Raw genomic sequence first — 26,533 nt, forward strand, 5'->3', positions numbered from 1 at the left:
GAGCCACTCACCTGTGTCACATACTGCATAGAGCAAGCTAGCAGGAGCTCAGAAACCATAGATGTGTGGTGAGTGCCTTATGGCTGAAGTGTGTATGGGGCAGTTGAAGATGAATTTGTACAGCGAATAAAAGCTCAGTTGTAAAACTAGGAAAACACAGGTAATTCTTACACAGTAAAACAGCTCCTTAGAATTTAGAAAATTTTGGAATTAAAACATATCCAATGCCACACAGAGCAGTATCTGGGGTGCTTATAATTGCTCCGGAGTGAAAAAAATATCCTGGAGCCAAATCTGTCTAAATGGAGTGGCAAGTCCTTCATCCACATCTTGAGTTGAACCTCCTCTCTAAATTCAATCTCCCTGCCCTCCAACAGAAAATTTCTCCAACACACATATGGAGAAGAAAAAGAAAGTATAGAACATGCAGAAGGCAGCTCAAGAGATTTCAGGATCTAGTGGTAACTTTCCTGCTACAACCAACAAATACTGCAGGAGTTCTAGAAGCTTTGACACAGTCTGTTCAATTGCAATTTCTTAAATCAATTCTTTGGCAATTCGGAGGAAAAGAAAATCTATGGACTGTAGAGAGAAGGAAACAGTCCTTATTCTCTCCACCATTAGTGTGAAGACATCAAATGTCTCGTCCTACAAAAACTTCAGAATTTATTATATTCACTAATGGAAAGCACAGAGACAACGTAAAGCAAAGCTACGACTGACTAATTTTGATGACACAAGTAATATCTGAATCAGAAATGACAGCTAAAGATTAATTGTTCCAGAACTTTTAAAAACTTAATCTATAGAGGTCAAAAATAGGAGATGAGTGGTTAAAGTGAACCAGCCTGTTCTCTACTTGAATTCGAACACTAGTTTTAATGAATACATAACACTAAACACACTAAAATGCACATCTGATTGGTCACAAAACTGATCTGTTTTACTAAAGCAGACATATTGAACTCATGGAAACCTTCACTTCTGTGCGATAAAGTCAGAAGCAGCCAAAGACTCAATTATGGAGAATGCTCAAGCTCCTCTTGAGCCCTGTTCTGAAGTACAGGTTTTCCACAGTGATTTTAGTTCTAAATGCCTGTTTTAAGCCTGCATTGTGGCTGTCAAGAGCCATAGTTAACTGGTTTGCATATTTCAATAAACTTGATATTGGTTTGCAGTGCATGAAAGTTATGCCTTTCAAATGTTCTTGACAAAACAAAAGGCACTGTGAACTGTAGCTTATAGCACAGGAAGAAGAAAATTGCCATCTCTGGCAAACTTAAAAAAAATCCTTGCTGCAACTGTAGTGAAAATTCACTTTGATCTCAAAGCTAACATAAAAGTATGCTGACTGAATTTGAGTCATCAAATTTAATAAAAAAACCCAAATAAAATCCCAAACCAAAATAACCCCCCAAATCAAAATACCTTTCTCGCTAACAAACAAAAACTAGATACATCACAGATCTATTTACAAGAGGAGTCCATGCTCTGCCAAAGGGTTCTGCAGTAAAGGAAAAGGAAGTATGTAGAGACTAGTGACATAAAAGTCATACTTGGCATAACTAAAAGCTCATCTATTTTTGACTAGAAAGAATCAGAACTTAGGTTGATAGAACTTTGAATTTCACTACACAGTTCAGTAGTATGTATTTCTGAAGGAGTCTTCTCAGTTTGGTAACAGTAAAAATACAAAAATAAAAAAGCAGGATGATTCTTAATGTAGAATCAGGCCTCTGACTGGAGGCTGCCAGTAAACCTTCTGGCAAAGCAACTACAATTTGAAGCAACCATGCTTCCTATATTGACTATTTGATTTTGCCACAAGATTAACATGTGGCATTTTAAAAAAAGCTAATGGATCCATTAGTAAGGACTATGAACTTAATTAGACAAATTAAAATAGTCTAGCAACTATCTCAGTTCATTGATACACAAGAGGTTATCATAGCATTATTTTTGACATGTTCATTTCATATTGATTATAAAAATACACCTCTAAAGCATGTTAGCTTTCATATATACTTGGTTTGACCTGAATTTCATGAATTATTAAGGAGTAGCTGCATTTAGTGTTCCAAATGCTTGAGCTATCCCAACTAACAAGACTTGTCTAAATGATGACCAGTTGTGGAACTCTACACCCACACTCAGACTTGGGCAGCAGGAGGACCAGTCAATTCTAACACTAATGCTTCTACCACCTCAGTGGTCAAGAACAGGCATCTTTCCTAGATAACACATAGTCAAGTGGGCCAGCACTGTGAGCCACTGCACAACAAATTACTTCAGAAGAGAGAAAGGACTCCCTTAGCTCTTTCAGAGGAAATGAGTTTTCTCTCCCAGTATTTTTGAAAATACAAGTATAGCAGAAGATTCTCTACCAAACTAGAAAAGTTTTGAGGAGTTACCCAAGCATTTTACTCCCAGTATCTTTAGTAAAATCTGGCATGAAGTCACTCAAAAGAATTAAAACACTTGAAAGTAGGGCTTGAAAGACTACATGTATTAGGAGCCCTAAAGACCAAATGACATTGGGTACAAAGGCTCAGCAGTATTTTATGCAGTCTACTTTGCAAACTTTCCACAATACAGGTCTAGTGGACTGTCCATTACAAGCAGGTCTCTGAATCACTTTCTCATAGACTATTTAATCTTATTATTTCAGCTACAAGAGTCAAAGGAAGAATGGAAAATCAGAGCATATCCTTGCTCTTCTCTCAGGCTATAGGAGGAGAAAAAGCCAACCAAACAAACTGCACATTCATGATAAAAAGAAAAAATGTATAAAAGCTGAAACAAGATGTCACAATACCTGACTTATTCTCTATGGGGAAACATGAGAAAATGTTTTGCTATCTCTAACTTTATTACCAGACACTATTCAAAACTCACAATGATAAGGGTCCTAAGAGAAGGTATATAGAATAAGATCATACTTCACAAACTTCTTCCCCCTGTATTTTTTATGTATCTTTGTATGTATGTCATACACAGAAGAATAAGGGCACATTCTTTATTTTTCAAGTTAGCAGACAAGTCTAAAGGTTGGTCTACAAACATGGGAAAAAACCCCAATTTACCAAGAAGTCACTCTCCCCAGGAATAGTCTTTAATAATTCTCTCTATTAATGTAAAACTTCTGTAACTCCTTTCAGACCAGCCTTTCAATTTAACAACAATGCAGTACCCCATTCAGCTATTTACAATGGAGAATGTGTCTACTGAGTTTTATCATATGCTATCCAATCTTACTATTTTAAAGCATTTAAGAAAATGCAACACAGTAAGAGCTGTAATTCTGCAGGTAAACAGGTACATGCTGGTTTTAAACGTAGCTATGATTCAAAATTACTGCTTTCCAAACCTTCTAAATTAACAGAGCTATAGAGCGTGCGCCTTGCTCATATGTTTGGATCAATTCAATAAAAAGGCTCAGGGTCACAAGTTTTCTCCCTTTCCTTTAAATCAGGCTTCTAGCAACCTTTTGTTTAGCACTGACTGTTTTGGTTATCTTCCTTTCTAAGGCCTATGAATTTTCATCTAATAGGACCTTGTTAATACCTATGGCTGCTCTGAATGAGGACTTAGCTGGACAGTGCTTAGTGGTTTCCTCTTATTAAACACTGTAGATTTTTTTTGCCATCTGAATTTTTGCAATAAAGGTTTTTATTTTTTCAGTGCTTGTGTAAATCCACACTGGATTGGATTTTATGACTCTTGGTGCTTTTACAAGGCAAAAGAAAGGCATGATACGAATGTTCTTATGGCAAAAAATAAATAAAAAAAATATGTATAAGTATATGCTTCATCAAGAATTATGTAGAAATATCTTTAAAAAGTACCATGATCAAGTCATTTCTTTAAACCTTTCCAAGGAGCTGAATAATTGCCCTTCCTGTATCCCATTGAGGGAATTACCCACTGAGTTGCTCTTTTTGTCAGTTTCTGGGAGCTGACTGGATGCTGATTCTGGAGTTGGCTGCCAGGTCTTCTCAGCAGAAAGCTCAAGTTTCTGGAAACTGCCCCAGCCAGCACACTGTGTTCGGTGAGCTTCAGTAAAATCTATATTTGCATGGTCAAATTTTGAAGAAACCCAACTATTAAATTAATTGGTGCAGGACTACATCATTTCTCAGGATACATGTAGGCCTATTCATGAGAACTGAGGCTCAAAAAAACCCAACCAAACTAACAAAACTTAAATCTTGTTTCTTTTCTTAGCTGAGAAATACAGAGTTTCCTAAAATAATGAAATGTCAGAGCTTTCTCCTCATAACTAGGAGAAGCATTACAAGCAATTAGAAAAGTTATGTAAAGGTCAAGGGGTAAAAAAATCAGCATTCAAATTGATCCAGTTCTTTAAATATAGATCTAGGAAGCTAGTAGGTGCTGCAAAAATAACTTGAAAGTAGAAATACATTTAAAGTATGTTAATGAAATGGAATGAAACTTCACTACCCTACTTGAGATGAAAGGCTGGAAAAAACAACTCTTCCAGGCTGTTACTACTATTTCATAAAAACACTTCAAATAAAAAGAAACACTTTCTGGGGGCAAAAAGAGGAAAAATTAAGCTCTGTACAGATTTCCAACCTCATCAAGAGACTAACTATGGTTAGTTGAAAAATTAGCTTGAAACAATTTTCCCCAAAATGCAGGTTACTGTGCACCTGTGTCCCCATTCCCAGAATTCAAATAATATCAATCTGCTATACTATTTTCTCTTTTTTCTAAGAAATTAAATTTCTTTCTGAAACAGAAATCAGTGCATATAACTTTCTTGTACCCACTGATTTTTTTCCCGTATCTCTCTATTTAGAATGCAGCCACAGCACCTGAACTGCTTTATAACTTCTATATGTATTTCCACTTTATATAATAACAAGAAGTCTACAGAAACAATGAAACACTACAGTCTAAAATTTTCACTTTGCTCTTTAAGCCCTACTGAAGTACCAGGAGAAACTATACATATAATGACTGCATGTGAAAAAAAATTCCTACTCCTGCTTTCCATACTTGGAATCTACTTAAAAGTTATTTCAGCTATCTGGAGACATTAATGGGCATGAGACAGATGAAAAGCTGTAGGAGCACAGCAACAGACACAGAGTGTTAATCCTGTGGAAGTTTCTATGAGATATAGAACCTTGAACATAGTTAACTTCTACATCTCTATCTTTGAGGTCACTGAACAAAATGAAAGGACTGGATTTCTTATTTACATTCAGTATAACAGTAAGACTTTGCAAACACCTAGCCTATAACATGACTTTACTCTTTTGGCATTATAACCTTCAAGATGTATCCAGAAAATGACCAGTTCCTCAATAAATTCTCCTCAATCTCCACAGTTCTCTGTATATCAAGTCACAGCCAAATATTATAATTAGCTTTCCTCTATTTCGATGTTAGAGAAGAAAAAAGTGCCTCTAACAGTAATTAACATCTCATATAAGGTCAAATATACTGACTTGGAATCAAAAAATCTGATTTTTCAGGCACATTTATAAGCTTTGCCATCAAGATATGGTGCTTGTAAGAAAACATCCATTCTCTCATGACTATTACCATCAGATTGTGAACTATTTGGCCCCTAAGTCCCTATAGAAACTCACAATTAAATACAGAGTAGAAGCTGCATGAGGAAAGGTGATTTTTGTGAAGTCTTAATAGGTAGCCTGAGCACTTCCAATATTGCACATGTTTTTCTAGAATATTCTTTGTTCCACAAGCTGCTTTTACAAATGACTGTATGTTGAAATAATTGCTTAATAGAGAAGATTTCTATAGGTATGTGTTTTGTATCACAAATTATTTTTCCTATATTTAAAATAAAGGAGTAATATTCTTGATTTATAGTGATTCTTGAATTTGGCATCAGCAGCCTCTTACAGTGCAGCTCCAGGACACATTTAAGGCAGACAATGTCAGTACAAGAGGTGTGGTCCTTCTTTTCCTCCTCTTGCAATGAGCACTCACACAACCTATTCTTCAAGAAATTTTTCTTTTTCAATCTGAATAACTCCTTGAATAACCTCATCACACATGTGCCTGTCTTCCAGTGTCAGCAAAAGCAAGGGCCTGGCAACATGTGGCCAGACATAGCCATATATTGCCACTCCAGGGACTTGCCTTTTCAGTACAAAATAGACTAGGTTCAAATAACTGTGACTCTGTACTCCAAGGCTCAGCTTGTTAATACAGTAAATCCAACCATCAGGCTCCTAACATTGAATCAAAAAATGATGCAGCTAAATGATGCAGAGACCTGATCTGCTATGAACTCACTCTGCCAATTTAAATTTGTTCAAAAACCCAATGTTTTTGGTACGTTAACTTTGTACCAGCAAGCTTTATGCTGAATCAGGTATCATCTGTCCTTCCTGCAGCTGGCATAAAGTCAGCATAAACACGGCACTGCATGCTCTAGCTAATTAAAAAGGAAAGTGCCTGTGTGCTCACACCTGATCCGGATCAGCTCAGCACAGCTGAACGATCCAGTAGATCACAGATGCACTGTGAGCGACTGCTCCACGCTTACCTTCATTTTTCATACACACTAGGTACAGACACACAAGCTGCAGTTAAGGTGCCACAGGCCTTACATGTGGAAGTTGATAATGATCCCCACCCATTGCTGAAGTCAAGAAGAAGTTGAGGAATGTTTTTTTTTCCTGCCTCACAAGAACAGCTTGGAAAGAAGCAGAATCATTTGACAGAACAAAGCATTCTTCAGGATGACAATTTGAAAGACAATATTTGATTTTCAGGGAATTTGATCTAGGGTAAGCTAGATTTCTACCCTATCCTACAGCAAGTTACCACACATTCCAGCAAACTGACAGACTTATGACCAAAAGCAAAAAAAGATGAGAAATGCTGTACTAACATTACACTGTACTTGACTGTTGTTGATTTGCTCTAGATAATACAAAAACATCCTAATGAAAACCATGCTCATCTGCCCACATGTCACAAGAGCTAGATACAAACAGGTGAGTTAAAAAAATAAAAATCCGGCCTCATGTGCCTTTTATTAATTTGTTTAGCTGTGGCATAATTTTTATATTGTGCTGATTGTAACTGCCTGCAATATTAGAAATAATGGACAGGCAGTATAACAGTTGAGGCTTTTGGTGGTGGTTTTGTTGGGGTTTTTTTTGTTGTTGTTTTTTGGGGTTTGGTTTGTTTTGTTGTTTTTGGACAGGTTATAAATCTCTTCTTTATGCTGTCAAGAGTAAGGGAATAACATATTTCAATAGCAACTTTAAAATGAAACTCACAAATTACTACCATTATGCTAAGTGCTAGATATCCCACTGTGCAGTTTTGCTTTGTGAATTTTTACCTTCTTCCATGCACACTTTTAGCCACTGATCGCACAGCCTTTCAGTGTTTTCTGCCTTTTCCTTTAAATAAACTGGCTCTGGCTCCTTCCATCTGGTTCCCCTTCCGTCAGCAACCCTGCACCTGTTCACACCTCCTCTCCTGTTGGATTCCACTGAACATTTCCTCCTCTGCCAGGGCTATTCTGGCACTCGCAACCTTTCTGTCATTCAATCCATCTGTCAGAAGTGAACTTTGTTTACCGCAAGCTTCTGCTTTCTTCTTCAAGAAGCAAAGCCCCTCAAGGTCATTGTCAAATGAACTGTCGGTATAGATTTAAATCCACTTCTGCTAACCAGCAGCAGATGAAGTTCTTTACAGTCCTGTATTTGTGAAGATCAATTTGGGGTATAGGAGAAATAGTAAGAAGCAAAAGAATAGCTTTTAATCATTATTTGTTAACTCCAACAGCTAACGTGTTTTTCTTCAAATACACATATCTGTTCTTTCTTGCTAGGGCTAGCAGAGTCTGAGAAAGACTTTGCAGAGCAAGTGAAAAGGCTCATAAAAATACTACAAATAAAATAATAAATGAAGGTTTTTGACTCTGTAACACTGTAACAGAGCTATTGACTAAAAAAATACAAAGACAAAATGGGAATAGTTAAATAAGTTTACAGTAAAACCTTGAAGTGGCCCACAGCACTCATTTTAAATTATTTAATTTCCAGCATTTTTTTGCCTTACCTACTGATGTTTCAAATGCAACACTATTTAAAGAAAAAAATTCTTAATATTTTTTATTATTTTCAAGCCTTGTAAAACACACATATGCAACTCTTTGTTAGAATAATGCCTTCCACAATGAGGCATATTTTAAAGATTCTTTGTCAGGGCTGAAACTAAACTCTTATTGTCAACAGGATACATTATTTTTAGCAATTCCTGTGTCCATATTTCTTTTCAGGAATACACTCTGATAATCAAAAGTACCTGAATTGTTAACTAACCTCCTTGACAGTCTTATTCTTCTAAAATAAGAAATATCTTCAATTTCACTGCATACCTTGGTATCCTTTAAAAGAAAAAGAACCTTTCACCAAGATTGAATAAAATACAAAAAAATGCATATTTGAAGTTTTGTAAGCAATTATAATGAACCACCCATTTTATTACCCTTTTACCAAAAATGAATTTAAAGTAAAGCTTTCTGGGATCAAGTCCAGGAGGCAATCCAATCTCATTAGCAGAAATGCATTTACACTTATGTTTGGTCTGTATTTGACTTTAATGAAAATTGCATTGACAAATACTGCATAAGTTTAGCTGAATAAAAACTTAATACTGATCTATCCCTTATATGGGGATTAGTCCCTGCATTTGCAAGGACGTATTTTCTTATGCTATGATCCTCTTCCATAGGAAACTAGATGCAGGTGAACAAATGCACTGGAAATAGAAGAGGAACCCTGGTGAAAAAAGATTATGCAGCTGTGTCCCACCTGACTACAGAGACCCTTAACTCTCCAGTGATTTAAACCCTGTAGAAGCCAACTGACCAACAACGAGGAGCTAATGGAGAAGAGCTGCTCCTATTTCTACAAAACTACAGTTTGACATGCAAACCACCAAACCCACAGGGGCAACCAAGAGCAGCACGCTATTAACCTTGCCACGCTGCCAGCACAGCCAGGGCGAGGAGTTCAGCCCTGTCAAGTAGCCGACAGCAGCTCATCTGCTCGCTGAAGACCGGCATCTCCCAGCTCAGCCTCTCCTGACCAATCACCAGCACAAGGGCACTGTGCAAGGGCTGAGGAAGGAGAGCAGCCAGGCGGCCAAGCCTGGCGTGCTCAGGTGATTTTTTTTCCTTCCTCCCTCCATCTACCAGCTACTTTCTCCAACAATGACAACCTACAGGCTGATGCTCTTCAAAGTGAGGTTGGATAAAGTCTCCAGCTGAGGACCATTTGAGGTCTCTGTTGAATTTTTTTTCTAGGCAAGAACTTCAGGAGCAGAATTTTGCACAGCAAAGAAAAAATACCCACAAATCAACAACTGCTGTGACTGCACAAAATAAACAACTTTGAATATACTTCTGAAAGCACAAGACAGCTTTTAAAATTGTTGAAGCTCACAAATACCAAGTGCTGACAGAAAAAGTACATTTTAACTTCTTGTAAAAACAAGCTTTCGTACTTGAGAGAAAAGCCTTAGAGCAAGTCAGAAATAATGATAAAAATCAGAACCATTTTTTCCAGTAGCAAATTCAGCAAAAAATCCAGCAGCCTTGAATACATGTATCTGAAAGACTTCTTTGGTTCAAAAAAATAAATCATTATCCTGTTGTCATTAGTCACACAAATAAAAAACCTATTTTGAATGAGACCAAAGTAAATATTTGATACACACTCATAAACTTATTACTGTTAGTGCTGAATAATAACTGCTCAAAACAAAGACCTCATAAAGATGTTTGTTTTCTACAGCAGTTAGTCTCTTCAGTGTTTCCATCTGAATTCACCACTCGCTCCAAAGCGCTTTAAGTATTGTCACTGCTCCTGAACCACACTCTACATGCAGTAGCAATTTGGCTGCCTCAGCAACCTGATGTGATCATTGATGTGACCAGTTGCAGTTTAAATGCCGTGAAGAAAAATTTAGATGAATCTAATAAAAAAATCTGAAAATGTATTATTATCTTTTCTTTAGGAAATATTTATTGTAGAACAACAAGTACAGTTGTTAACAGTGTTAAAACTAATTAAAAATTAATAATAATTTATAAACATTTTAATGTTCAAAATTAACATATGATTTTATAATTGTTCTTTACTCCTTCACTTATATTTTCTTTCCTTCTCTTATAAAACTTATCAATGCCCTTTATATGTTTGTACAATCACTTAAATATGTTTAAGATATTAAAGAGAATGATATTTAAATAATTGTGTGTTATCTTGACACAAAGTGTATCAGCTTTGAAAATTTTACAACGCACTGCCAGAAGACGACAGAACCGATTTATTTCAAATCACTCAGTATCAGTCTTCATAAAGCAGCATATGGTCTTATCATGGCAGGTAAAATATTTTACCTTCTATAATAACGCAGAGAAGCTAATTTATCTACATGCTGTATAATCAGATAAACAATTTCAGCTGCACTATGAAAACCTGCAGGCAAGGGAGAAATTTATCCCCCACCACCTTTATTGATTTTTCCACATATACATACGTATGATTGTTAACAAAACACGCTATTCTTTCTTCCACCTCCTTCTTCAACTACCTTAAGCAAGCCCTTCCTTTCAGTAGTGGAAATATTTGCAGTTTCTACAGCTGCAGGACAAAGAACTCAGATTTTCACAGAGATGCTCAGGGGAAAAGGAAGGGGGAACAAAAAAAAGCTCTGCAAGATTCAGTTCCAAGTAAAGCAGAGTGAATGACAACTTTCAAAGCTACCACAATAATTTACTACTGTGCTGCTATAGCAAATAAGTCTAATTTTTTTTGACAGCACCAAATTATATTTATTGCAGAAACTGCTGCATAAATAGCATATGGCTATGCTATACTACCTATTTCAAATCCCTGTAATGTTTCCTCCCCTCCCTGGTCAAAATGGGTAACTGAGCCAAGGTATAGACCTTCAGCAGACAAGATACATACATGTTCAAAAAGCAGATTCAGGACATGTAGGTTTTTTTTCTTAATATTGTCTAAAAAAGTATCACATATCCTGATCAAACAAAACCAGGTAGTAATAGGTAAGGTCTCCCTTGCTACACTTCAGGATTTTATTTCCCCCTTTCCTCGATAAAATTTTGTTTTCATTTGTCTTTCAAGCTGACAGTCATCAAAAAGGGGCATGACCTCGTAATCCCCTCACACATGACTACCTCTTACTTGCAAAAGAAATCCTATTGATCATTACTTCTTACGTGAGTCAAATTATTCATGTGACTCAGGATCAGAAGGCTCGGACCTCCAGTCATTCCTCTCAAGCTCCCACTTACGAGTAGGGAAGTGCCTCCTCCGAGCAAAAATAAAACATCAGAAAACTGATTCCATTCATTGGAGGGGCCCAGGCCTGTGGGAAGGTGCCGACCTACAGTTCTCTCGTCTTTCGACGGGAGCAAAGTTTCTTTATCGGTTTCCTGGATCAGTCCCCGAACCCACGTGCTTTCGCGTTTCTGCCACTCGCCACATTCTCCGTTCGCTGTACCACTACGCTAAAATACGAAACCACATAACCTTATCACGGGGCCGGGACGAGAGCAAAGCCCCGCGTTTCTGAGTTAGGAAGCGGCCGCGATGCCGCCGGCGGGCCGCGCTGGAGGCCGCGGAGGCCGCCGAGGGCAGCGGTGCCGGCCCGGGCCCGTCCCCGCCCGCCTCGCAACTTTGCGCGGCCGCGGCACCGAGAAGACCTTGGAAGGTGTCGCTTGCGGCCGGCGGGCACACCACTGCACACATCGCGCACGGCTGCGGCTACCCCGCCGCTCGCCTGGCGGTGGTCAGTCCTCCCAGCTGCCCCATCCGTTACTGTCTGATTAGCTCTGCGAAGGAGCCCCTCCCCGGCCAGCTTTCCCCGCCATCTGTTCCACACGCGATGGCTGCCGCCCAGCAGCCTCGCGCTGCCCTCCTACCTGGCACCCGGCTCCCGGCCTTACCCCAAAGTGCTAACACAGGTTCTCGCTGCTGGCAGAGTCAGGATTTCATTACTACTACTTTGACAAGTGCAGGGTTGTTTGTAATTTCTCTTTTATCCTGATTTTGATTGTACAACCACCTCCCACTGATTCAGTTTGCTTCAGTTTTGTTGCTCACAGATTTTACTCTCCACATTAATCTCCCTCTGGCATGTTACTGCATCTGTTCCCTTTTTTATTATTAATTTTCAAATTCCCACCATTTTTGACAAAAAGGAGGTAATCTACACTCTGCTTCTGCCCATTTCATTTTCTTTAATTTGGAAGATAAGTATGAAAGCGTGCCAAAGAAGTTAATTCTCCGTTAACAGTTTATTTTCTGGCATCCTGATGCCTTTGTATATGAAAACCAGATAGAAATAAATGTTGACTGAATCACAACAACATAGTCGAAACCGTCCCTAAATTTAATGAAAAGTAAACATACGAAGCAGAATCTAAAAACTTCATTAGTTATCAGAGTAGTTTCATGTTATTATTCATCCCTGCTTTTTAAAATAATGCTTTTTGCATTAATAATGATTATTAAGAATAATTTTTAATTATTTTAATGCATTCTTATAGCAGACTATAAAAAAATCAGAAATCAATCACTGGTTACACCCCCTTTCTGCTTCCTCCCCCCACACCTCCAATTCTAGTACTATTGGTCCTTTCATCAGTCAATCTGAGAAGACTAAGCACATGTCAGTCATTTAATATTAGTAACAGTGTTTCTCCAAAACGTTTCCCCAGCATAGATGATGGACTCTGAGATGCTAAAATTGTTGGAAAAGGCATGGTATTAATCATGTTGCTAACTAATAGATACTACTAAAAAAAAAAAACAAAAAAAACCCAATGAATACTAAGTATTGTGAAACTCCCCAGAAGGCTGTGTATTATAACCACCAGGAAGTTTACATTTTATCATTTATTAGTATAGCTTAAATAGGGAAAACAATGAATGAGGCAGGCTGAGAGTTGTAACAGGGAACACTGGTCATGAAACCAGAGCTTCAGAGACTAAATAATGCCACATTAACCTGGAAGGGCATGTGCTTTATTTATTGTACATGTAATAGAAATTAGCCTTAATGGAGTCACTGAAAAAATCAGGAAGCAGCAGTGCTAAGTAGGATGACTATAGCACTGCTAAAACCCAACTGGCATGTCCTTAAATATGCTTCTTTCTAGAGATAATATCATTGTCAAAAAGAGGGGAGAAATATCACATAATGGGGGAAAAACAATTATCAAGAAAAACAACACCCACTGACTCACTAATATAAGCTTTAGTCCATCAAGGGAGTGACAAAGGGATTTAAGGCAGCTTGGTGGCTCACCTGAACATAAAAGTATGTGTTAATTTAGTAATTTTTCCCTACCTACAAGCTGACCTTCAAGAGTTCTTATAGTTTCATATGAGCAAACAACAATAAAATTTAAACTAAACTAAATCTGCTTCTATTCTAGTCAATTCTATTTCCTGTCAAATTTCAGTCCAAAATATCTTAAGCCATCCATCCATCCATCCATCCATCCATCCATCCATCCATCCATCCATCCATCCATCTTCATATCTGAGAAAATACATGATGACATAATAAAATTTCAATTTTGAAATGTAATGATTCCCTCACTTCTTAGGATTTATTTAACTTGTTTGGCATATGTAAACAGAACTGCATCTGACTGCAGCTGAAACAAATAATACCTCTAGATCTGGCTTGAAAGAAAAAAATAATGTTTTTTTAATGATGATTCTGTTACACAAGAATAGTGGATTTTTTTTCTTTACATTAGATGGCACACTAAGATTTGGACAAGTTGCTATCATCTTGCATCTTTACATGAACTTTTCCACGAGCATATTGACATGATTTTTAATGACTATTTTCTCATTAACTAAGAACAATAGACCTGTATGTTTTCTGCTCTCTGAAGAAGGGCTTCAGGTAAGCTTAATTAGCAAGACCTAACCTTGCCAAAGTAAGAGCAGTTTAACATTGACCTAAGAACTAATTTCATAAGATTCTCCTACTACAGTAACCTCGAAGCTGAAATTAGGGCAAAAGAAATCCCCAATAAAACGTTAAACAATCATGGTCAGTCTGATAGCATGGTGACATCTGCAAAGTAACATGACTGACAAGCAAAACTACACAGTAGAAGTTCTCTATTTCCCCAGTCTTTTGAAGATATACAAATTAGAATTACTAACTAGATTCAATAGCAGAAAGTGCATGTTAATAGCAAGTATTTCTAAGCAACATATTGCTCCAGGAAGAAAGGTGACAGGAAAAGGCAATTTTAAACTCTGTGGCAATGGTTTAGAATAGCTAATTGTAACCTTTTAAAATTCATTTTTAACAAGTACATTTTGTTAACTTAGAAGCTGTTTAGTTGGTAATCAATCAACAGTGTCTGAAAACTAGGATACAGCAAAGAAGTGGGACTCCTGGAGAAGAGTGCTGTTCTGCAGAGTACTTTCTTTTCTCATTATGACACAGATTGCATGTTTTTTCTCATTTATTCCTTTCATATACATTTATCTCATTTTTGTACATTAAAATCCAAAGTTCTTGTACTCATTTTATAATCCTATTTATTTACAATATCCAAACTCAGAAACAGTGGATTAGTGAAGTTTTTCTACTTAGTAATACAATAATTCATACAAAACAAAGAATTATTTCTGTATCTCTCAGCTACCTCTAATTTCTGCCAGAACAGTACAGACAGGTCATGCAAGGCAACAGAAAGACTATCCATGATGGTGTAACAGCAGTACAGGCCTCCCTCAACTCCAGCGTTGTGAGAAGACTTGGAGTGAACCAGCTGGTCCTCTCCTGAAAAGAAGAGAATCAGCAAGAAGAGGCCAAGGCCAGAATACCCAAGAGATGCACTAAATCAGTGCAATTTCTGCAGCAACCTCCCACAGGCAGGACTCTAGAGCTTAAAATCTGTTTTCCTTGGCAAGCGCCACAGTGAATGAGTCTACAACCCCCATAGGACTGCTATTACCCCTACCCTTCAAGTATTTTCACTGACACAGTTGCCATTTGAGGTGAAGGGAATAAATGAAAGAAGGCAAACCATAAGTGAATATAATTTACATGCAACAACTATGGATGTACCAATCCATGAAAAACATACTGAGTTCAAAATGCAAAACTAATGCCACTAGAGACATGTAACTTACACCTTCGCTAGCACAGAAAACCTGTTCTGCCAGGAGGTGAGCTGAGAGGAAGAAAGAGTACAGGCTAAGGACAAGTGTCATTTCAACAGGGGATGTTTTCCTCTGCAAAGCAGGGAAAACAGGCAGCACTATGAGAACATTTCAAACGCTGCTGTATGAATTTAAGGGGAAAACAGGTAATAGATCAGAACCAACGAATTGCTCCTCTCTTTCCCCCCTTCTTCAAGCAACCTCACCTAATGCATTCCTGGAAAGCAGACAGACGGTCCAAGTGTACAGAGAACACAAAAATCTACAAAGTGTTACAGAATTTGGGGAATGTCAAGGAAAAAGAATTAGAACTTATTTCCCATGCCTCAACATATACATTTTCCTAATAAATATATGTCAGCATAGAAAACATTTCAATTCTTGTAAGGAGACGCCAAACATGAACACAAAGTCATACAAAGGAAAACCCCAACCCAAAAAAATAAAATAAAACCCAACCAACCAACCAAATCCCCCAAACCAACAAAAAAAAAACCCCAAACAACACCAACAACAAAAAGACCCCAAGGAGATCAGGACCTTGCAGAAGAGCGTCTGCACTAGGTCAAAGGAGCCATGGCAGTTCAGCATCTGTCTCAAAAAGCAGGCATCTGTGAAATTATATGAGAACATGGCCAGCACAGAGCATTACTTGCCCAAAATACTGTTCCCAGCCTCTAATGATTTGCATCTCAAAAACCTTCCAAGTCAGAGACCATATATCAAAAAGAGACCTGAATCATCTGTATGTTAGGTGTCCAGCTTTAATTACTTCGCTATGCAAAAGCAGACAATAAGTTCTCATTTTCACATTTTGAGTATTTTCAGAAAAAAAAAATTAAAAATTATAAATTCACTAGTCACATTTCCTCCAAGATATCCAGAGCTTTATTGCATATAATCAGCCTTTGCTAAAAGGAGCGTGGTAAAGCCATTTGGTTAACTATCACAACAAATCATTATTAATAAAGTTCTGCTAAATCCAAACTTTAGATATCTTAACAACTCACCCAAAACTTTTTTCAAGTTCATTAACCTCTAGCATATTTTTTTCTCTAAATACAGGCTGTTAGAGTGGTACTTTCTTCCATCTGTTAAACAACCGTGCTCTGAATTACACAGAAATTTAGCTGAATAAAAAAATGATTCATTGAATTTAATAGTTTAGACAAGGCTCTATTTTATTTCCATTTGCTCAATGGCAGAATTCTCACAAAGCCCAAAAAGTACAAGACTTGGATAAACACACAGACTTCTGTTAAGTGATAAAAATCTGAGCTTTTTTTTCCCCCCATGAAAAATTTAAACTAACTTAACTTTTTTCCTTAAGTACTGAGTAAAAGCTGCCAGATTTGTTTTTATGGATGTTCATTCTTGGGGGAAGCAGGGCAATGGAACAAAAAACTCACACACACCACCAAAAGCCTGCAAACAGTTGGACAATAGCATTTTCCAAGGCAAAAGAAAAAGGGTTCTGCAGTTACCCAAACTCAAGTTGCAATGAATAATTGGCATGTCAGCCTTCTGGAGTTTTCTAGAAACATGTAATGAATAGTGCAGCAAAAGACATTGGAAACTATACCCAAGGATGGAATATGCTCAGGGTAAGTCTCTCGTCACACAATGCATTGTACTGTATCTTCACTGAGCAAGAGACCAAAACACCCTCCTCACATACTTAAGCTTGCCTCATACAGAAAAAATTATGTTCATTTATATACATATTCCTGGTCATTCTGCTGAAGAAATATCAGGTTATTAATCTGAGAACTCCTCTGTTCAAAAGCGCTGCTCTACACTACAGTCTCAAACAACATTTCAAATACATTTGTCCTAGTAATGACAGCAACAGAAAAAATAGGTAGCTGCAGCCTCCCTTGCTCTTCTTCTTGCCTAAAACCATGCCATCTCACCACCAGAGCTGAACATTGCCTCTTCTACACATCACTAATTCACTTTTATAAATTTTAGTTCATAAGTCATTTATTCAAATCTCCACTCCTAACACGACTGGGGGCTGCCCATGTAGTCAATGACTGCAAGTATCTACAACAACTGTGGCAAAGCCTGTGGCAAAAAATTAGCAGAAGAAATTGGTACTACAGCATGTAATAGGATAAGGGGTACCTGGTGAGGTGCAGTTGGTGCTCAGATTTACTCAGCAGTTCTGTCAGTTTTAGGCACTCCTCTCTGGCTCCTGTCACATCCTGCTGGGCTTGTTCCAACTGCTGTTTGTTTCCATTCAGCTCTAATCCCAGTTTTTCTATTTTCTTAGAAAATTACAGAACCAAAGAAAGTATATTTAAGAAATACATAGTGATACATTTTAAGACAAAAGATAAAAAGTGATCAAAGCACCTGAAAATAATGCACATTTCTGTTTTTGAAGAAAAGTAGTTACTTGATAAAAACTGCAAAACAAGCAAATTAAAGTATTTGAAATTACAGTGTCATGAAAAGCCAAAATGTGTCTCATATTTAAATATTCTAATATACAATCAATTTTATTATGTTCATATGGCTTAAGAGTTACAGGCATTCAAGTATTTTCCATTATTTTCATGTGAAAGCTCCATATTTGTGGGCTGAATTCACTGTGCTGGAGAGCCAGAAAGGCAGTGGAACAGTGACCATCTTTAGAAGCTGCTTGATACAGGATAGCTCTGGTGATAATTAATTTTCTTTTCTTTTTTTTTTTTTTTTAATGGCTATTACATCACAAGTGACAAGGGGGCATTTAGCTTCGTCATCTAATATTACACAAGAGAATAAAGGTAATTTTGTGATTTTACTATTATTGAAAAGAAGTATTTATGACTTCTATCTGAACCCTGAACATACCAGCTGCTGCTAATCTTATTATTTTATTAATATCATTAGTACCTATATGTCAACATAGTAACTAAAGTTGATGAGTCTATTAACACATTTTACAAACAACCATAGTGAAGTTTTCATGACCAGCATCTTCAATTCCAGTGATACATGCTAGACTTACGTTATCCCAATCATACTGTCAGCAATTTAAACATTTGTCATAGAAATTCTCAGAAACAATATATTTTTCTTCAAGTCCATAGACAACATACAAGTACCTGTAGGAATATATCTGTAACACAACACTATACTTTGTCCTAAGGATGCTTTTAAGAAGGCCAGTAAAGTATAGAATAAGCTCACAATGTAGTTTTATTATGTAGTAACTGTACTGCACTAACTCCCTACACAAATATTTATTTATCATTGGGGCTGGAGGGAACTTGCATGTTTTTCACTCAGCTAAACTATGCAAGGTCATTTGTAGTACAGAATAAAACTGTTCATCTAAGGAGTTACTGCTGATTAGGTATTATACTTTAAACTCAAGCCACAGCTTATTTGTGATAACTTCCTCATGTGGACAAGATGCAATATCTTCTTTAATTAATCAAATTATTTATTCAAACATTGTATAAGAACAAATGAATATAACCCACCCCAATACAAACATCTGAAGCACCTTCATAACAACATTGTATTTGTCTGACATCGTAACTTACTGTAAGTAGTAAGTAGTTTAAGTTAACACTTTTATGGGAGGAAAAGAGACAATCTCTTCATCCAGAAAAACACCATCATTTCAGTAGTGTTGGAGTTCTAAAAATTTTGCTATGTACTTAATTGTACACTTTTTTCCCCCAATGAGCACTCAACAAAGGTTCATCAAGGAAATTTTGATTAGAATTTAAATGTCAACTTTATCACATGCACCTCCTACTAAATTATATTGGGAATTCCAAGTTCAAATGCAAAGATAGTAAATCTAACTACAAAATCATTAATACTCTTCGCTTCTAAAGAAAGTAACAACCTATTACACTGACAGAATATTTAAAAATCAGGTGCTCAAAGATATTCAGTTACAAATGCTTTGCATTTCCACTTTTCAGACTTCTGTGTATTTTAAATAGAAGTCTCAGCAGGTTCTCTATTCCTCTTAACAGTAGCAGTTCGTAAGTGTTCATAAGTCTTTCTCCACTCATAGTAAACAGGAACATGAACTCTTCACTGTCTTCACAAGTTAAAGATAGGAAAGTTGTGCAACATTCCTAAAATCTGCTTTAAAAGTACATCCACTCAGCACACCTTTAAACAAACCCAAACCACAAATTAGTCCAAAAGCATCAGCTTAAAAAAAGCACAACCACAGCTGAGAATATAAATACACTCTAGATCACTCCTTCAGGGAAAAGTTTCAAGGAACAGATGGGCTTTACACCATTGCCTCGAGTTAAACAGGCTCAGTCAGGTTTTGACACAGACACACAGAAGGAAGCAAATTCCAAGTGCAAGAACCTCTGGTGAAAATGTTTAATTTCCATCAGCCAGATGTTGAACCTTCAGGGCTGAACTCAAGAACACATCCATAGATTTTAGTTGTCATGAAAGTGCAGGGGGAAATTGTCAGATAGGAAAGGGTTACTTCATGACAGGTTCTTTAAATATTCACAGGTCTCATATAATTTCTATTAGAAGTATCAAGAAAACAAAACTGTGGCTTAAAAAACAATTTTACTTGTGCTACTTTCATCAGTAATTCCAAAATCCAGTATCAGCTCCTTTACACTCATATACACGTGTTTGTGCATGCGTGTAGGTATATACAGACATAAACAAACATCTTAAAATACCAGTGTTTGGAGGTGCTTGCAGCATGACCTATATTCTAAAATTCTAGTAATGACCATGGCAGAAACAGCAACCTCATGAGAAAGGGATGGCAGAAAAATGCTACCCAATAAAGTATGTTAACAGCAACTCAGAAACAGCCAATCCAGGTATATTTAGGCTTATCAACGAAATTATTCTTTTTGAAACACCAAAAAATGTTCATTCAAAATAATTTAGTAGTAGCCACACACCACACCATACTTACTGGCAACAGATCATGCTCTCAACACTATGGGATACTTAATTTTTAAAATTCAGGTAATAGCTTGAAACATGAACCCTCAGAATCTGAGACATGTTAATATAATAAGAAAGAACCCTCTTCTCTCTCCTGTTAACAATAATAGCATCACAAACACACCCTGTCCTGAATTCTGAAGTATGTCTAATCCAACATTAGGTCATCACAATGTAATTCAGATTTAATCTACAGAGAAATTACAGAATCAATGAACCTTCTTCACTGTTCCTGCACGGAATCTTACCAGCATTTTTCCCAACTTTTACTCACAATAATTTTTGTGTTACTTCAGTTACCATTTCTTCTATCAAGAAGCTGTAAGTAGTTCTGTAGCTGCTATCCAGGCCACAGTCTAATTGTAGAGACAGACACAGAAACAAACCAACTAAAGCATTTTGCTGACAGCTCTGTTTCTCATGCAGTGTTACTTTGATCCCTCAGTGCCTATCACCTGTGATACAGCTTTTTACCACATGATCAGAAAGTTATTTCTTCAAGGTACTTAACTTTTCAAAGTATGTGAGAGACAAGAGATGGAGCACAGAACTGCAAAAAGACAGATGACAATCTTGCATTTAAGAAAATCTGAAACAGATTTTCAGTATAACAAGGAACAGAATTATCATAATGTATACGTACAACAAGACTACATTAAGGTTAGAACAAGCAACTTCTGGTGCTTAACTCTGCAACTTTAATGTTCTTATTACTTCTGCACATAATTTCAAAAGTACTATTTAATATGTCTTGTTCTGCAGTTGCCCCAACTCTCAGGAATATCAACAGGCACTTTGCCATGGAAAGATGGCAGGCTAAACCTCAGTAGGAGAAACACCATTATTAGTAAGCTGAAACACACTAACACCTTCCTGCATCCATATTCAGCTCAGTTACACAAAACAAAAGTTTTACTTAAACAAAAATGAAGCATTGGTGATGTACCACTTCAGTAAAATTTTATTCCAAATCAATTATTCTTTTTTCAGTATTACCACCAACCACCTTTTATATTTTAAGTTTTCTGCTTCAGGGCACATAGGACCCTTTTGTATCTATTATTGAAGCACTTAAGTGTTTCATTTCTCATTCATTAGTTTGTGAGGCATTTGAAAATTATCTTCAGATTTTTACAACACATTTTTAGGGGAACACACTAGAGATGCTCATTCAGTTACATAAATGCAACTTGCTGGAAGACATAAAAGATGATTTCTCAAGCACTAAATCAATCCTCAAATATCCTTTTCAAAACATGGTATTATCTTCTCCTAACAATACTTCTGCATGTTGCAAAAATGTGCTTTTTATTTAACTAGACATCTCTATCTCTGTAAAATCTGATTAAATGAAATAATAATTTCATTCAAAACAAGTCAAATTAAAGATTAAAATATTTTTTTCATATTAATGCTGATTCTGTTGTATGCAAAAAATACAACTTTAAATTTCAAACTAGCAGATGTTTTTCACAGAATTTTACATAACAACAAACATACAGAAAAGACAAATACTTTTTTTTAACAAATGAGAATGATTAAGTAGTGATAAAAAATCTTGTTCTCTGTGGAAAATGCAAAAAACAACTTTAGAATATTTTTAACAAAATGAAAAATAAACTAAAACCAAATAAATTCTTAAGTGATTTATGGCATTCGCTGTCACCCCAGTATGTTCACACATCAGGTAAAATAATACAGAGTGTAACGTAAAAAGGAAATTCTGCACTGACTATATGATTGCCCAAATTCTGCAGTAAAATAATTCAGGAAAGCAAAATATTAATGTGAATTTATAACACTTTTTTGTTATTGTTGTTTCATACTTCATTTTCCACCCTTACTAAAAGGTTGAAAGGGCAGAAAATAGAACCAAAAATAGAAGAAAAAATATAGAGCAATAAAAAGTGAAATATAATCACTGTGGTGGTTGGTATTTGAATGTACATCGCCAAAAGGAAATCAACATCTCTGAAAATATACACACTTCAAATTAATATACTTCTGCAGGCCTCAAGCTTAGCCTCATTTACTAAAGTAGCCTTCAAAGCAGACAGAACAGTGATAACGCACAGGACCAAGTCTTTCAAAGAGGTGCTTCCAGTATGGCCTTGCACATACATTTAAATACTATGTGTACTATTGATAGGAATTTTTGCAGTCTTTCACACTAATCTATGTTGCCTTCCATACCTAATAATATACTAATTAATCAGGGACAGAACCAACTGGATTTTATTTTCTTTATTTTTTTTTGTAATTTAAAAACTCAACAAAATAAGACTGGCTTTACAGAAAGATTTTCAAGTGTTTTACTTGGATGACTATCAGGCCGCATGCAGCAGGGGTCATTTGCAGTCATTTCTATCCTAATCCTGATATCAATCAAGCAACTCTAGGTTCAGAGTGGTCTCTAAACCTCAGACCTCCCAGGCATGGCCATCTGACATAGCATATTGCACCTGAAGAACTATCCAAGTCTGCAAAGAGAGTTAGGGCCATCACAAGGTTAACCCTCACCACATCCCAACAATGGCTTTCTCCCTTTTGCACTCTATTTGATTTACTGTTGCTTCCCATTCAAATCTGAATGAGAACACAAAGCATTCATGAAAGCTACATGTGGTTTCAAAGGGGAAAACTCTGTTCTGGAAACAGATTTATTATAAACGATGAGAATATACAAATATGCACACAGGGCTTAAAGGAGTTCACAAAGCCCTCTTCCTTCTAAGAGGCTAATTCACAAAAACACACAGGACCACTGTAAATTCTTTAGCCTAAAAAATCATTTAGCCTAAAATAGGAATCTGAAAACCTTTCCTGACAGGAAGGGCAAGTAACCTGAGCAGAAACACGAGAAGTAGCCCCCAGAAACACGCATGGTTCCTGCAGAAAGTTTTTTTTTTGTATGGCTAGCTCAGAAACCAATTGATCTGTAAAGGCCAGAGGGACAAGAAAGATATAACCTAGATAACAAAGCAGGCTGTGATTTCCTAAATGGCTGTTATCCTAACTGGATCTGGTGGGACTGTTTAATTCCTCAAAGACAAGTAGTTTTGAGACCCCTTTGCCACTTGTACTGCAAAGCGTGTTGGCACCTGGCAGTACCATTCACCTTGTGTGCTCCACTAAGAGGCAGAGCCTCAAGACAAGCCATCACCCACAAGCCCTCTGCTTCCAGATTGATGGAGAATTAACAGACAGGACCCTGCAGTTTCCTAGGAAGACCAGGGGTGCTGGAAGAACTTTATGGAAATAGCATGGAGGGTGGATACATTTGGAGGAACACACTTTAAATCTCAATGAAGCAAACTTGTTACCTGCAGTTGTTAGCTGGGGCAAGAAAAAAATTATATTGCGAAGTATAGATTTATGAGGACACACATGCAATTTTTAAATTAAGAAATAATCTTTAAGGTCTGTTCTTGTGCAAACTCTTGAAGAGCTACATGGTCCCTGTGGATAAATACCCTGGGAAATGACAAGAGTGAATGGCTGAAACATATTATACAAGGATTTTACCTCATCATTTCCATGAAAATATTTGCTTTTAATTTGCCAAAATATCTGACCTGCAATACTGTTTCAAGAACAAAACTTCCAATCCCATAGAGATTACTACAGTCACATTCTAACAGAGAACATTGCTGTTCTACAAGCTACAGATTAGCTCAGCAGCCACCAGCAGAGATAAGAAAGTGATTTTGTTCACAGTGGAACAGGATGATTTTTTTGTGTTTATGGATTGCACGAGTGGGAGATGGGGACAATGAGGTAGTGCAAAATATATGGTTCACTTGCTGATAAAAATTTCAGAAAAGGAAGGACGCATGTAGAAAGAAGGAAGGGGAAGATTACACCTACTTCATTATTGAAAAACAGGAGAGGACAAAAACTGTTCCTTTTATACTTTCAAACACTATTTAAGACTACTGATGTGAGATTGGTTCTTACTTCCCGGACAGCATTAAGGAATAACTGAAAAGAAAACGTAGGCAATAACAACTGAGTGATAGGGACTTTTACACTCTTTTTCTTCTGATTGTTGACACAATGACTGTTGATAAAACAACCATTTTTTCAAGTCAGAGAAGAAGGAAAAAACAGAACAGAAACCAAGTATTTATTTAAGTATGTAAACCCACTATATCAAGAGAAGTGCAATTCTTTTCCTACTTTTCATAATTTTTAATGCACATAAACAATTTTCTCTTTCCATATACTGTGAGGTGACATCACTAAGAATCACGGAGCATAAATAGGTTACATGGGCCAAACTACACCTATGAACAATAAAATCCTGATCTTGTGTTATTCCTCTTAGCAGGCCAGATGCTTAGGGGAAGCAGACCTGTACAGAAAATGCAGATAAGGAGTAAAAGAGAAGTCTCCTACTGGGAATCCTAGTCCCAAGGATATTTCTTAAGGAAATAGATATGATTTAATGAAGGCTGCTTATATCACTGATCCTTGAGGAGTAGATGGCTGACAGAGGAAAGTTACGCCATAGCAGAGCAGCGGCAGCCATATTATAATTCTATATATATTGCAGGGTTGTAGGTCAATGTCTTCCTCAAAAATCTTGAGATGAGATAATAAGTTCAGCTATTAAAAAAAGAATTATGTTCCTCCTGAGCAGGCCAGAAAATTCATATCAAAGCAAGGCTTAAAGTACTGCCATTTTACTCCTTATTTACTCATTTTCAAATTAATGCACTGAATGCCCAAAACACAATGACTCATTAGGAAGAGTTCAGTTACAGTAAAGGTTATCACATTTCCTTAATGCTTTCTTGTCCAAAAGTAATTTGGGTTTGCTACTTTTATTATTATACTTACAAGAATATAATATAATTAATATAAGATATAATATAATATAATTAATAAAATACATAATATAATATAATTAAAATATAATATTGATATGATATGATATATTTACTTATATTATTACACTCAAGGTCAGACCAGGTGAGAAAATTTCATGCTAAGAGTTTCAAGCTGTCTTCTAAATTGTTCAGTTTTTCCTCACTGCCAAATATTACTCAAGTATATGTTTACTAATTTAATAGAATTTCTTTTCAAAGCAGAATTTCCAGAGCATCTTTATAACTAATGAGAAAACAGAATATCAGATATAGATATAGACTGTTACAAGAATACGCATAATACATAATCCTAACCCATCTTCACCAATTATTAAAACTTGAAAGTTTCAAACATCTGGTGATATGCTGAATGTCACAGCTGTTGAATACCCTAGTATTATAAAGCCTGACTTATGACAGCTTGGTATCTGTTCATAAAAAGACATTTCAGTGAATCAGGGTCTTTAGAAGGTGTTACTCATCTTGCTTTGGATACTCTGAAACATTTCCAGGATATATACCCAAATTCTTGGCCTGAACTATTTTTGATGAAGACAGAGTCAGTAATCTCTTATAACATCTAAATTAGGTTACTATAAATCATGGATTTATGACAAATGAGATAAACATTCCCAAAATACCCTTTGGCAAAATGCTTTTGGACTGCAATTTTGCCAGATTTTTATTTGTCTGCAAAATTGTCAGTCTATAATGTACAGAAGCATCATTTAGGTTCTGTCATATTGCAGAAAAATACTTCGGTGTGTAGCTCTTCCTATTTGTATAGGTTATGCATGTCAGTGAGTATTGACTTCTTTTTATTTGGACTTACGAACTGCAATGCAGGCAACTCTTAAAAATCTGTGGGTTTTAGTACAGTGTTTCTGGAGCTTTTAATTCTGTCATCTACAAGGTAGGCAACAGAATTCTGTAATTCCGCCCTTCAAATTATAGCTGCCCAAATTTAAAGACTTTTTTACAAGTTAAGATTACTAGCTTGGATTTATTTCTATACACAGTATTTATCTGATTCCACAAAACATGATAAAACAATTGAAAAGCTGCAGTTAGTTTCTGGAGTTGAATTTAACATGCCCCATTACCTTATTGCAAGGACACCACAACTCCCAGTGGAGCCATGCTACTGGTAAGAACTATCTAATAAGCAGGAGCCGCAAATTGGCTTGGACTTCAAAACCCAATATTAAAAACTGTTTTCACTTCTACATGCTGAAGCTTGTAAGATTTTATAAGCCAAGTATAAATTATTTCAGACAAACAAAAAGCAAATTGTTAACAGTGAACTTAATTTTTATTTTTATAAGGCAGAGCAGAAAAGAGCAAGTGATGTTAATCTGAGGAATAATTCCATAGTGTGTGAGAAGTATGATTTCTGTTAGAAATGCATAAATTATGCCATGCAGTGCTTACAAATTAACAAAAAAAGTATTATAAAAGTGA

General features: G+C 36.5%; 1 protein-coding gene across 2 annotated transcripts in view; it reads right to left on the minus strand.

The window, feature by feature from the left end:
• Positions 1 to 26,533, minus strand: part of SDCCAG8 (SHH signaling and ciliogenesis regulator SDCCAG8) — a 104,363-nt gene that overhangs the window by 48,713 nt on the left and 29,117 nt on the right. For both annotated transcript variants that reach the window (XR_009277439.1, XM_058836911.1), the window contains exon 13: positions 17,382 to 17,524. Coding sequence is in view for 1 of the 2 variants with exons in the window: in XM_058836911.1 (XP_058692894.1) it covers positions 17,382 to 17,524 (143 nt within the window). In the remaining variant the exon portion in view is untranslated. The remainder of the gene's footprint in view (positions 1 to 17,381; positions 17,525 to 26,533) is intronic.

The sequence above is a fragment of the Poecile atricapillus genome, chromosome 3, assembly GCF_030490865.1.
Source record: "Poecile atricapillus isolate bPoeAtr1 chromosome 3, bPoeAtr1.hap1, whole genome shotgun sequence".
In the NCBI taxonomy this organism is placed as follows: domain Eukaryota; kingdom Metazoa; phylum Chordata; class Aves; order Passeriformes; family Paridae; genus Poecile; species Poecile atricapillus.